At 42.3% G+C, this 14,093-nt stretch overlaps 1 protein-coding gene across 1 annotated transcript in view; it reads right to left on the reverse strand.

Annotated features, from left to right (window-relative positions):
• Positions 1 to 14,093, reverse strand: part of MUC5AC (mucin 5AC, oligomeric mucus/gel-forming) — a 59,737-nt gene that overhangs the window by 36,237 nt on the left and 9,407 nt on the right. The window contains exons 6-18 of the mRNA XM_028734681.2: positions 13,581 to 13,671; positions 12,304 to 12,413; positions 11,867 to 12,083; positions 11,173 to 11,298; positions 9,539 to 9,656; positions 8,544 to 8,682; positions 6,435 to 6,545; positions 5,521 to 5,590; positions 5,055 to 5,192; positions 3,953 to 4,117; positions 2,966 to 3,060; positions 2,389 to 2,515; positions 541 to 793 (exon numbers count right to left, since the gene is read on the reverse strand). Coding sequence (XP_028590514.2) covers positions 541 to 793; positions 2,389 to 2,515; positions 2,966 to 3,060; positions 3,953 to 4,117; positions 5,055 to 5,192; positions 5,521 to 5,590; positions 6,435 to 6,545; positions 8,544 to 8,682; positions 9,539 to 9,656; positions 11,173 to 11,298; positions 11,867 to 12,083; positions 12,304 to 12,413; positions 13,581 to 13,671 — 1,760 coding nt within the window. The remainder of the gene's footprint in view (positions 1 to 540; positions 794 to 2,388; positions 2,516 to 2,965; positions 3,061 to 3,952; positions 4,118 to 5,054; positions 5,193 to 5,520; positions 5,591 to 6,434; positions 6,546 to 8,543; positions 8,683 to 9,538; positions 9,657 to 11,172; positions 11,299 to 11,866; positions 12,084 to 12,303; positions 12,414 to 13,580; positions 13,672 to 14,093) is intronic.

A 14,093-nucleotide genomic window follows, 5' to 3' on the forward strand; every position in this document is an offset into this window, starting at 1 on the left:
ACAAAGGGAAGCACAAAGCATAGTTAAACTATGGAATTAATTACCAGATAACATAGTGATGGTTCACAACTTGGAAGGCATTACAAGAGGATTAGACAAATTCATGGAGGACAAGGCCATCCACAGCTACTAGTCATGATGTCTTTATATTGCCTCCAGTATTGCCTCTGAATAATGTTGCTAATGAGCATGAGCTGGGTTGCTATTGCATTCATAAGTTGCTTGTGAGCTTTGCACAGGCTTCTGGTTGGCCATTATGAGAATAAGATGTTGGACTAGGCAGGCCTTTGGTCTGATCTAGCTGGGCTCCTATATTTTTCTCACATAAATAAGAAACTTTGGGTTATTTAGAAATGTGTCACAAAGACACCTAATATCTAAGCACCAGACATTACAAAATTAAATTGACTGAATCTTCCAAAAAACAATTTTTTAAAAAAAAATCATAATTAAGGGCAGTTTAGAAGCATGGTTCTATGGAAGGAAATTTTGGCTATTCCCATCACCTCATAACAATGCTTATTTCAAACCATCACTTACCATATGACACCATTTTCATGGATAACTTCTCCAGACAGTAGAGGAGTCCCTTTGTAGTAGCAGGGGCAGCTGGTAGCAGGTACACATTTGCCGCTCTCATCCATATACATCCCTTCTTCGCAGGTGCATCCATCCACGGAGGTAAACTTAATGTTGCAAGTGACATCAGGCTCACTCAGAGATCGGCAGGTGGGTTGGCAGGAAGTAATGTTGTAACGGTAAACCAGGGTTTTGGGACACATTTGGTATTTGGCTTGAGAGAGGGAAAAGAAAAGAAGTTGTTCCAGAGGTTATCTAAGGGCTACTGTGGCTATAAATTACTAGACGTCGCAGGGTACAATGTATACTCAAAAACATTGGCTGTGTGTGTTTAGATGCATATCTGTATATCTAGATGCTGAGCTCTAGTCCCAGAGGCTGCGGAAGCTTAGGATGTCTCCCTCACCATCCAGGTGTGATGGGATGTTCTGGGTACAGTGACGTATGCTGCTTTGTGCATAAAGACTGTATGAACGATTGCTTGGGTGCCTTGAATTAAATTTAACTTGCAGAAGGGAAGTTACTATCTTGTATGGGTTTATGAAAAGGAGCCTGTTCAAAACGTGACTGATCCATGTAATTTATTGGCCTTTGAATCAAGCTATGTGATTCCAGATTCATCTTTAAATCACAGCTTTGAAAACTACTCATTTGATAGTTTGTGTGTTTTTCTATCTTTTCCAAAAAAAATATGTCTTTTACTCCTAATTTCTAATCCAGTGCTGTCAAGAATTCTTTGGTGTAACTAGAGAGAGAAACTAGCACATGCTCCATTATTCACATAAGACTGTAAGGTTTTTTGGTTGTGATTTGCCTCCCCATGGCAAACAATAACTTTATTTCCTTCTGAACTTTCTGTAGCTCCCGTAAGCCTCATCTGTATCTGCTCACCAGATTAAGACTTTCAGGAAACTACTGGCACCACTTTGGGGTTGTCACACAAACAAAGCATAGATGCTTCAAATTCCTTCAAAATCTTGTCCAGGATAATTTTGAAACTACAGCTGCTACTAACTGGCAAAGATCGGGGCCACATAAAAACCACCTCCTTGAAATGAGTTGTTTTGATTCATCAGTATTTCAGGCTGTGGAGGGGATCAAAATTATCTTGAGAGGGAGCAAATTGAACCAGGTGGCCTTGTTCTGATGTGCAGTTGGGGAAATTCAAAATGGCAGCCAACAAAAAAAAACTGCCTTCTTTGCCACTTACTAGCAGGCAGCAGTTGAATTTCTATAGAAAAAACCACACATCTACAGATGAGCAGATGTTTCTCTCTAGCAGCTCATTTTATTTGAGAGATGCAGTGGCTGAAGCAGATGCATCAAAAATAAAGTCACAAAAATGAAGTGGTGTTCTAAACAACTGCAGTATATTTTTAAACCCAAAATGCCAAGACTACCTTTTTAACACATTTGGGTTTCTTTCTTCTTTTTAAAAAAGAATCAGTTATAATATGCATTGTTACATTATGTATTATGCACCCTGCACCCTCCCCAAACCTGTTCTTGAGGGTTGGGGGAACTCCAAGAACACATTTAGGGGGTGTCCAGGGAAGGCGGGGAGAGAAAAGAGAAGAACTTTCCATCTTGCGCTGACAGAGATTCACTTAGCACCATGTTGGATACTTAAAAGTAAGCTCCATTAATTTCATTGAGACTTACTACTAAGAAAACTTGCAAAATAATTCAGCGACACTGAAAAAAATCCAAAAATGTTGGGGTGAATCATGGTTTGGAGTTCTATTTGAAACACTTTGACAATCTCCTCTGGTCACTTGCTTTTTGGTTTACAAAATCCTCATAACTTACTACAGATGCTGGTTCTCCATCCGCTCAGCAGCACTCCCTTTGCAGCACAGGCTCTGACATAGGAGGAAAGGGCAGCACACATACAGTCCTCACTCCTTTCACAATTGCAGGTATCAAACATACAGGTCTAGGGAGACAGAGAATAGCCATTAATATTAACTCCCCCCCCTTCAGGGACATTTGCTCTTAAACCTTCACATGAAGAACTCATCTATGAATTTAATCTAAAAATATGTCTTTATATTTCACACTGCTTGCTTTAAACTACTGAGGACCTGGGAGTTTCCTGAGAACCAGCTGCTTAAATGTTAACCTCTGTCTCAGAAGTTGGCAAACTACATGGCCAACCACACAGAGTGGAATGAGGAGATGTTTATATTTAGTAGTGAAGCGAGAAATGAATATGTAGGATAACATGATATGGGGACTGATAATATACATTAATGACAGAAAGTTTGGCAGAGAGTATACTGAAGCCCTGACATTGTTTATCCACTCTAACAGGTCTAATTCCCACCCCCAGGAGTTATGTTCAGATTCTCATTGGCACTTCAAAGAAAGAGAATGTACAAAGTACCGTGTGGAAAACAGTAGGATCTACTGCAGAGTGGCACTTCTGAAAGGGTCCATTGCTGTCCGTCAGCAGGCCGCACCAATGCGAAGCATATTTTTCTGTACAAGACAAAGGGCAATGTGGTTTTATACATATTATTGCAGAGATGGGCAATGTGTTTCAGCCCAAGGAACACATTCCCTTCTGTGCAGCCTCTCAGGGACCTTACGCCAGTGGTGGGCAGGGCAGAGCTACAAACTTCACCTTTGTACAATAGTCTAGTTCCTTCAGACTCATGCATCCCTCTATATCCACCACCCAAGCATGTAAGAATCACTATCAGAGTTCGAGGACCTATTCCAGCCAGTCAATGAGAGAAAATACTGTATTAGAACTTGCTCTCATTGTTAACTGTATCTTTCTGCCTTCCTTCTGCATCATATAGTTGTGCTTGCTTGCTCAAGTCACCTATAACCTGCTTTAACCCAACAACCCAACAGCTTTTGTCTGTCATGCCATTTTTCTCTGCTGTCTTAATACACCATGATCTGGATAATGTGGAATAGTCTGCAATGATTGGTCCAGCTGTACAAAGCCTTTTTCTCTTACGGGGAGCCATTGTCATCTGAGAGCCAGTGTGGCATAGAGCAACAAACTATGACTTAGAGAGTGTGTGTTGGACTCACCCACCCAGCTTTTAAGATCCCTAGGTGTCCAAAAACCAGTTACATTCTCTCAGACAAGCTTACCTCACAGGGTTGTTGTGAGGATAAAATGGGAGGGAGAAGAATTAGGATGCTGCATGAAGGAAGGGTGGAATATAAAAGCTAAAAAAGTCAACATGACCTTTATGTCCTTACCAGCCCTATACAAGGGCAATTTCTATCATACAATAGTTAATAGAGTTAATGTGAATTTCTGCTTAAAAAATAATTCTAAAGGGTCTTTCTAATTAGGCTGTTGGTTAAAGAGTGTCCTAGGAGAAAAGCTGCAAAATATCAGTGCACATACCATTTTCTATGCTGAGAGTACATGGGTTCTCGAAAATATTTTTGATGTCAGGACAATTGGCCTGTGCTTTCCACGTGTTGGCAAATGCAGCTGAAGTTCCTTCTACTACTCCACTGGCAGCTTTGAAGTCATCTGCTTGGACATTGTTGAAGTTTCCACAGAGACCTGGAACAAAACCATGGGGACTTTAAATAACAACAACAACAACAATAATTTTATTATTTATACCCCGCCCATCTGGCTGGGTTTTCCCAACCACTCTGGGCGGCTTACAGCACATAAAAAATGGTAAAACATTAGACATTTAAAATTTCCCGATACAGGGTTGCCTTCAGATGTCTTCTAAAAGCCAGATAGTTGTTTATTGCCTTGACATCTGATGGGAGGGCGTTCCAGAGGGCGGGCGCCACTACCAAGAAGACCCATTGCCTGGTTCCTGGCAACCTCACTTCTCACAGTGAGGGAACTGCCAGAAGGCCCTCAGAGCTGGACTTTAGTGTCCGGGTAGAACGATGGGGGGTAGAGACGCTCCTTCAGGTATATTGGGCCGAGGCTGTTTAGGGCGTTAAAGGTCAGCACCAACACTTTGACTTGTGCTCAGAAATGTACTGGGAGCCAATGTAGGTCTTTCAAGACCGGTGTTATGTGGTCTCGGCGGCCGCTTCCCAGTCACCAGTCTAGCTGCCACATTCTGGATTAGTTGTAGTTTCCGGGTCACCTTCAAAGGTAGCCCCACGTAGAGTGTGTTGCAGAAGTCCAAGCGGGAGATAACTAGAGCATGCACCACTCTGGTGAAACAGTCCGCGGCAAGTAGGGTCTCAGCCTGCTTTCCAGATGGAGCTGGTAGACTGCTGCCCTGGACACAGAATTGACCTGCGCCTCCATGGACAGCTGTGAGTCCAAAATGACTCCCAGGCTGTGCACCTGTTCCTTCAGGGGCACAGTTGCCCCATTCAGGACCAGGGAGTCCCCCACACCCTACAGTACACCTTTCCTGTCAGGATTCAACTTTAAATCCTTGCAATCCTTCATACAGCACCACAGTGATTTCAGTGAACATCTACTCTATGTCTTGAGACTAATGACTAATTGACTCACTTACCACATGTCTGCTCTTTGTGGGTTGGGTCCAAGCGTACAAATAATTGCATGATGGGCACGAGCTGGATCTGTAACTGGAGGCCGAATTTTGTATCCACAACGATGAAGAAGGATGAGGGCCTGAAGATGGTGACATTGGCTGTCGAAGTGGAATATAATGAGTTTACTAATGGGATCAAACATTTCATCAGGTGTCAACTGATGATTCATATGGCTATGGCATTTGCTACAAGGGGGGCACGAGGGTATGTGGATTTTGCATACTTAACAATGAGGTAACAACTGCTTATGCTAAGCATTTTAACCATTTTCCCTAGTAAATGGCCTTCTAGCATAAGAGAAAAGTCCAAAATCCTAAGAACATCAGAAGAGCCTTGCTGAAGGTATCCCTCATGTTGAGAACAATAATAGAGTAGGAGAGTGAAGAATGATGAATGTCATGTGTTATCTCTGAAAGGAGAACTTACATGCTGAGATAGGCAGCTGGGAAAGGATCATATTCACATACACGACCCCAGTAGACTTGATCACAACTACCTGGCAGAGGAGAAAGGTAAAGATAATGATGAACAAGTATGGTTAAAAATATCATATGTGCTTGTTTTCCTGTTTCTTTGTGACTTTGGATGACACTGCTCATGCACATAAACTTCCAACAAAATCCACATTGTATTGCATCTGTAGCAGTGAAGCCTCTGACACCAGTTGATTGTGCTGGAAATGAACTGTTCATGAATGCTCCAACTGCTCAGGAAACAAAGCTGCTAGAATGTCTGGAATAACTTTTATGAGGGAAGGGACAACTGTCACTTGACTGGAATTAAATCCTCACCCAGCTCTCTATGGATCAGAGTAGGTTTGTGGGGCAGTCTGGAGAATGGGAAGAATCACAAGGAGATAGGGAAGCAAAGGGAGGGAGAAACCGGAAGCAAGTTAGTTGAAGGAAGAGAGCACTAGGCCAAGAAACAGTAACCAGAGGAAAGGATAGATATGGGGAAGGAGACTTGAAGAAAGGAGCATTGGAAACAAAGAAGTGGGAAGAGAAGGAAAATGTGCAAGGAAGGAAAGGTGGAGGGCTTGAGGTTGTGGGGCAGTGGGCCTGCAATATTATGAAATCTAGACTGTGAAAGGACTTACTGTAACCTAGAGGGGAAATGAGGGCCACACAAGGGGACTGAAGTTCACATTCTGATTGGGACAGGTCAGTTGGTTTATTGTTAGGAGTAGTAATTGAGACTAGGAGATAAAACTGAGCAGTTCTCCACATTTTGCATAAGACTGAACATATTTGCTGTTTCACTGTGGGCGGAAGGAGTGCTTCTATAAATCAGTGTGTAATCTCCCTTTTGAGCATATAGTTGGCCTTGTTTTCCATACTTACTGTCTCTCCTCCATCTATGTCGATGGCGATGCCTTTCAGGCAGGTCTCGGTGTCTGTCAGGCCACATTTTCGAATGTCTCCCAGAACAGTGAAGGCATTACTGTCACAGAGCTGGAAGTGAAGAACACAGAGTGTAGGCAGCATGCAATGCTTGGCTTTTTATATAACCATTACCGCATGGCTTTTGAGCTAGCTGGGTTGTTTATTTAAAATAATGACAGCCTGCTTTTCGTTGTCAATATGGGGCAACTTCCCACAATTAAAACAATATAATGTCGTTTTTACAACACGTTGCTAACATGTTTTAAAAAACAAAGGATTATATAAATAAGACTAAAATGTGATAATTTAGCAAGTCAAATATCATGCCAAGTTCCTATGGAAGATTAAGAGCTTGCCTAAACAAGCATACTTTACCTTGCATTTGAAAGGCAAGGAAGATCATAGAATTGACATTTCTCTTAGAAGGGTGTTTCACAGAATAGGAGCCAGTGCTGTAAAAGGTCTATCCCTTGCTCCCATTGATATTTCATTGCAAGGGGCTAGCACATGAATAGGACATCCTCTCCATTATCTTAATGGGCAAGAGGGCTCATGAGGTAAAAGAGTTCCCAGTGTTTTGCTGGACCAACACCTCCAGATGCTGCTGAACTACAACTCCCATCATCTCTGACTGTCCGGAGGCCACAGGGTCCCCATCCCTGGCTTAGGGCTTTATAGAGGAAGTAATCTGAGGAGAGGTGCTGATTTGAAGTGAAAGCTTTTGGACTGGATGTAAACTAAATTAGTCATACTTTAGCCCCATTGAAATTAAGTATTGGCTAAGCTCAAGTCCCATTAATTTAATGGGAACGAAGTCCAACTAGATGGGACGCAGGTGGCGCTGTGGGTAAAACCTCAGCGCCTAGGACTTGCCGATCGAAAGGTCAGCGGTTCGAATCCCCGCGGCGGGGTGCGCTCCCGTTGTTCGGTCCCAGCTCCTACCCACCTAGCAGTTCGAAAGCACCCCCAAGTGCAAGTAGATAAATAGGTACCGCTTTATAGCGGGAAAGTAACAGCGTTTCCGTGCGCTGCGCTGGTGCTGGCTCGCCAGAGCAGCTTCGTCACGCTGGCCACGTGACCTGGAAGTGTCTTCGGACAGCGCTGGCTCCCGGCCTCTTAAGCAAGACGAGCACGCAACCCCAGAGTCAGACACGACTGGTCCGTACGGGCAGGGGTACCTTTACCTTTACCTTTTTTAAGTCCAACTAGCCAACCTAGCAGTTTGAAAGCACGTCAAAGTGTAAGTAGATAAATAGGTACCGCTCCGTCGGAAAGGTAAACGCCGTTTCCGTGCACTGCTCTGGTTCGCCAGAAGCAGCTTAGTCATGCTGGCCACATGACCTGGAAGCTGTACACCGGCTCCCTCGGCCAATAAAGCGAGATGAGCGTTGCGACCCCAGAGTTGGTCACGACTGGACCTAATGGTCAGGGGTCCCTTTACCTTTACCTTTAAGTCCAACTAGCTTAGTCTCAATCGGCTTTTTGTGAGATGAGCCTTGTCAATGAGGCTGTGTCCTTCAGATGTAGCATACACATAAAATCTATAGGGACTCAGACCCAAGATTTTCCAGGCCCCATTCCATCTCCCCAGCCACTAAAAAACACTCTATGTGCTTGGTTTCCCAGTCTGAGGAATACACTGCAATACTTAAACAGCAGTGAATTAAACTAGCCTTCCGCAACCTAGTACCCTCCAGATGTTTTTGGATTCCAACTCTCGTCATCCCAGATCAGGGCCATGCTGGCTGGTGCTGAAGGGGGTTGTTGACCAAAATATCCAGGTTGAGGAAGGCTGAATTGAACAGTTGCATATGAAATCCCCAAAGCATGGCAACTGCAGTTCTTTCCTATGGGACTTTTGCAAAAGCCTGATGACATCAACCTACTTATTTTATGTTGGACTCTTTGCTGGGGTTTCCTGTGTACAGAAAATTACTGTTGATGTCAATAGCTTAATTAAATCAAACCTTTTTCCTGTGACATTCTAACCAAGCCATTTTGATCCCTGCATGTGGGGATTTCTCCATTGCAAACCTCCCCAAAAGTTAAATATTGCCTTTTGGTTACCTTAGTTAAGACATAGCTACAGTCCCCAAAGACCGAATAGCGTTTCTCATCAAATGTGGAGATGTGGGAGCCTCCTTCAACAGAGCACATTCCGGGGCAGTCCAGGCTGACACAGGCCCACTGGCCTCCAGTACATGTACTGAAGAGAAGAGAGCGGTGTGCATCAGGTGACAGTGTACACAAGGAAAACAAAACAAGCAAAAAAGAAAAGTACAATAATTAAAGCTAGGCTATTTTAATGCACTTATTTCCCTTTCTTTAAGTGCTGCTGTAGGTTGTGGTCTTTTATTAATGAACAACTTTTCTGTAGGTAACCCAATGTTCCTTGATGAGCTATAGCAATGTTAATAACTGTTTTTGAAAGACGTTGAAACAATAAACAATAAATCATAACCCCTGTATTCCTGAAGGCTTCATATTTCAAAACACACTGCCGAAATGGGGCCCTTTAGTTAATTTTGGAATAGAAATGGATTGATGTCGCATATTTGAACAAAAGCCTCTTTAAACTTCATCTCCTTCATATACAATATGAATGCATTCAATGGGTTGTTGTTTTTTTATTAAGCTGCTCCTTAAAAAAATCCTCAAATATCTCCTCTTCTTTGTGAATTTTGATGTCAAATATACCTGGAGGGATATCCTAGAAACAGCAGGATATCCTTTGAATATGGATACCTGTACTTGACATTCAGCCATATTAATTCACTCATATTAATTCACTCATATTAATCTGATGCCTGGTGTTTTTTCAGTATTTTGTAGCTTATTTTGTTTCATTTCATTTATAGTCTACCTTTCTTCTGTCACGGAACCCAAGGGAGCATCCATGTGGCTCCATGCTGCAGTGTTTTAGCATTTGACGCAATTGACACTAAAGTAGTAAACATCAATACTGAGATTCTTTTTAATACCACAACATTCTACGCTTGAGTCATTATTCCCATCACATTTATTTTTTAGGCAATAGGAATGAGCAGATGTGGGTGTCTTACCATGCAGTGCACTGGGATGCAAAAGAAGCTCCAGGAGAATAAGTGTCTCCATTGTAAGTACAGTGACAGTCCTTCACAGCGATGCAACCAGAGCTGCTTATGTCATCGAACACAGTGCCTAAAAGAATAAGGAGGTAGGTTAGGTATCAGTTTCATTGTTTTTAAGATCTGTGAGGCACATTACACCATTCCACTGACTTTGGTATTGTCATGCCAGACTCCTGATGGCAACCTACCATGTTACCATTTTCCAGTAGCTTGAGAAATTGGCATTGTGGGAGCTGCATTATGTGGGATGTAATCCACTGGGAGCAGTCAAGTACAACATTCCTTGTTTTGCTAGAGTGGACATGCAAGGGAATGTTTGGTTCAGCCAGTCAAAACTTCCTGTCTTCCTGGCCTGGAGCATCCTTCCTTGCATGTGACTAGTAGGTGGGCATGACCTTTCCAGACCTGGTAAAAGGCAAGTCACGCTGCTACCTTCCCCTTTTCGACCTTCCCGTTTGTCCTGTCTGCTTCCTGCATCACTTGGACTGTACTGCTGGCTGCCACAGCAGTTCCCCATGTTATCTCCCATATGAGGTAAACCTGTTTGTACATGTGTGTAACTTTAAGCCTAAAGCCTGCCTTCAGGGATCACACTGTGCTCTGCCTGATCGTGAGTAAAACTACTTTTTGTTACTTATGAATAAGACTGTGGCATCTTTATTCTTTTAGGAGGGATTCAAAAGGGGTCTTATCAGGAATATTAGAACATATCTCAATCTGGGCAACCCAGATTGAATTGTTTATTGTCTTAAGAAACTCACATAAGTTTGCAACCAGTTTTCTGCTCTGTAAGAAGGGGAATGCACTCTGCTAAGTGAAGAAACTTGCTAGTGCAAGTTGGGAAGGATATTAATAATCAATATAACCTTTCCTGCCACCCTCAACATTCCCACACATTAAACACCTGTAGTAGTGTGTGTGTGTGTGTGTGTGTGTGTGTGTGTGTGTGTGTTCTTGACCAGGTTTGCTTTGTTTTAAGAGCATACAAGCTACCATGCTGGATCAGTTCATTGAGCCATCCGACTGAACACCCTGCCCTCATAAAACTTGCCAGTCATTCACTCTCAGCAAAGTTCACAGGAATTTCTTTTCCCCTCTTTCTGCTAATACTAGAACTAAGCATCACCCACTGAAACTGAAAGTTACTCAGAATAGCACCAGCACTTCAGCATGAAATAAATAAATACATGCATTTTTTAAAAAATGAAAAAGAACGATCTTTTTGATTGTATGTATTTCTAGTTTGCCTTTCTGCAAGAGTGTATGACCTTTCCAGCAAGAAGTATTAAAAAAAAATGAAGTCATTTAAAAAATAAAATTAAAATATGCAAAGAAGTGTGCATATATTAAATTTTTAATTTGCCTATCCACAAAAGCACTCTATAAAGATATATAGAAAAAACAAGATCCAAAATAAATCCAAAAGTGGGGGGGGGGGGAGATTAAGAACCACCCTTAATTTTCATAGCAGAGGATAGCAATCATGACTATCTCATTTAAAACTGTAACTGAGGAAGCTGTTTTCTATGAAAAGCTATTAATATCCAGAGCCCCTGCTGTCAGCCTAATGTTGTTTGTTGACTTACCTGGTGGACAAAAGCAGCCATCTGTACAATGATCTTCACAGAGCTGGGACCTTTCGGGATTGGTACAAGTATTAGAACAGGGGGAGCCACATTCCTGGTGCACCATATTGAAAGGGCATGTCTTGGCTGAAAGGAGACATGAATTTTGAAACATTAGATGACCCGCTATGTAATTTTTGTGTTGGTTGTTTTCTTGAGGTGAAATTGCTTTAAACAAATGGTGTTTTATGTTCTGGTGAGGTTGTTTTTTTTAAGCAGGAATATGGTAAACAAGCCCAGTGAGGGGAAAATTAAGAAACTGGGTATATGTATACTAGGCAGGGACAAGAAAGCACACTTCTAATACATGAAGAACTGTTGCACCAAACAGGGACAAATTTTGTCTTCTGCTGCCCCAGAGGACAGAACTAAATCAAATGGGCTTAAGCTACAGGGGGTAGACTTCAGTGGAACAGGAGGAGAATCTTTTTTGATGGAAAGTTCTATTCAAGAATGGAAGTCATTGCATGGGGTTGGAGAGTTCCCTCTCTCACTAGAAGTCTTTAAGCAGAGGCTGGGCAACCATCTGTTGGGCTTACTGGATTTCTGCATTAAGCAAAGGATTAGGCTAGATGGCCTACAACAGTGCCCCCCACATTATGATTTATATTGAGTCTGACCCAGAGAGGCAGAAGTGCCTTTCAGAGATACTTACCACACAGATCTTCTGTCCTCCATTCCATTGGCAGTCCACCAGCATGGGCACATTGCCGGGAATATTCAGCAAAGGTGTTGCAAATGCAGTAATCAGTGGCAGACTTATCACAGCTGCACAAGTCTTGTACGCAAGCATCAATGTAATCTTGTACTTCAACCAGTGCATTGCAGCCCATGAATGCTTCACCAGTCAATACTGTTTGGCAGACAGTACTCTGGAAGTAGGAAATAGACAGTGTGTGTAATCAATGGGCTTCATAAAGCGCCAGTTAGCTATTGAACTACCACTGATTTTAACCAATGATATTTGTAAGTTAGCATTTATTTCCAAAAGTTCATTGTCTCAGTTTCTTTTGCATTCCCTGAAGACAAAGCAAAGGGAAAGAAAATATCAGATCTCCCTTAAAAAGAAGGTACAACAAAAAGAATCCTTACAAACTCCTGACTGCAATTGCTTGCAGCTGAAGGGGCAGGATCTTGACATTCTTCGGTGGGTCCATCCATCTTCTGCATGTTTCCAAACTGCACAGGATTCAGTTTGATGTCTGCAATAAGTGTGAATAGTATTATTTTCAAAATGGTCATCCCAAAATTGTAGTTAGAGCAGGAGTAGATAGGGTATAGCCAATCCTACTGATCCAGGGTGGCACAGGCCACATCTTTATTTTCTTTATGCCAGATAAGTTTGGCAGATGCATGCAGAAGCAAGAGCTTGAGCCCATGAGGTGACAGCCAGGTCACCTTCTGGAAAGATATATTTTAAAAGTCCCCACCCCTACCCATTTACCTCAAGAAAGCTCAGATTCTTGTCCCATACCTATGCATTAACAAATTCCAAGTTGTGATTAATCTAACAGCTATAGTTCCTACTAAGGTCACTGAGGTTAAAGTAAAAACATCCACATCTGTCTGCATCATCATCTTGTTGGCAATCCCAACCAAGATGCCTTCCTGGCCACATCAAACCAGACGTTGCTCAAGACCCATGGTGAATTCCCTGCTGGATGGGCTGTTATCCTTTAGGACAGATGGGTTGGAGCATATGACCAAAAACAGAATGTAGGTCTGCCCTCTTTCAAACTTCCATGAAGGAATCCTACCCACGTCTGCCTTGAAAGATCCTGCATCCCAGACTAGCACTATGTAGTGGCATAGGTCAGGGAGACAAGATATAGCCAGGTCAGAAACTTGGAGGAGGATGTTCTCTGCTACATCGTTACTCTCCTTGCTTGACACAAACTCAGGAAAGGGCCATAGCTCAGTGGTAGAGCAAGTGTTTTACATAGAGAAGGCCCCATGTTTAATTCCTGGTGTCTCCTGGTAGGACTAGAAGAGACCCATGTCTGACACCAGCCAGCATAGACAGTGCTAAGCTAGATGGACCAATGGTATAAGGCAGCTTCCTATGTTCATATATTCGAAGTTGGGAGCCCTGTTCCCACATTAAAAAAAAATAATACTCATGTTTTAAAGATGTAATAGACCATTTATACAATTAGCTACAAAAAAGAAAGGGAAAACAAAGAAAGACTGCAATTTTTGCAAGAGATCACTTCAACAGACGAGCCTTGGTCCTTTTAAAATGCCACATAGCCTTTCACAAGTGTTTGCCAATATAAACATTGCCGTCTTACAAATGAACTTTCAGAAGCAATAACAACAGAACTGCCTGTGTGCGTTGTTTTGTGTGTGTGGTTTTTTTGTATACTTACTGTTAGAAACAAATTCATTGAAAGTTGAGATTCCATTGAAGTCTCCACAAAGTCCACAAGTCTGATTAGCATATTTCTCATTCAGTTCAAGCTAAAACAAATGGGGGAAGCAAGAGATAAGTATAGTGAAAGCACAGAGTGTTGAATATGATGAATAAAAATGAGAGCTGATGGCTGGTTTTGCATGAGAGTGGTGAACAACTGATCTATAGATGAAACCAATATTTACAAGCTGATTGAGCTTGTAAATATTTACTACCTGACTGAGCTAATTTTGAATGGCTCATTTTGATTACTCTCTATTCTTAGAACAGTTTCCCCTTCTTCCTTGAACCCTTCCCCACCACATCATCTTCCATGTTGGTCTGACAGGCTCCCCAACCCCCTGGAACAGATTTGAGTGGGGGCATGTGGGCCTGAAGAGAGAAGAGGGAAATAAATAAAAAAAAGGAAGCACACTCATCACTTCTGCCTGTAGGAGTGTCTGGTTAGTGCAATTCTGCCCCTTCAAGT

Source organism: Podarcis muralis, chromosome 1 (genome assembly GCF_964188315.1).
Source record: "Podarcis muralis chromosome 1, rPodMur119.hap1.1, whole genome shotgun sequence".
Classification (NCBI taxonomy): domain Eukaryota; kingdom Metazoa; phylum Chordata; class Lepidosauria; order Squamata; family Lacertidae; genus Podarcis; species Podarcis muralis.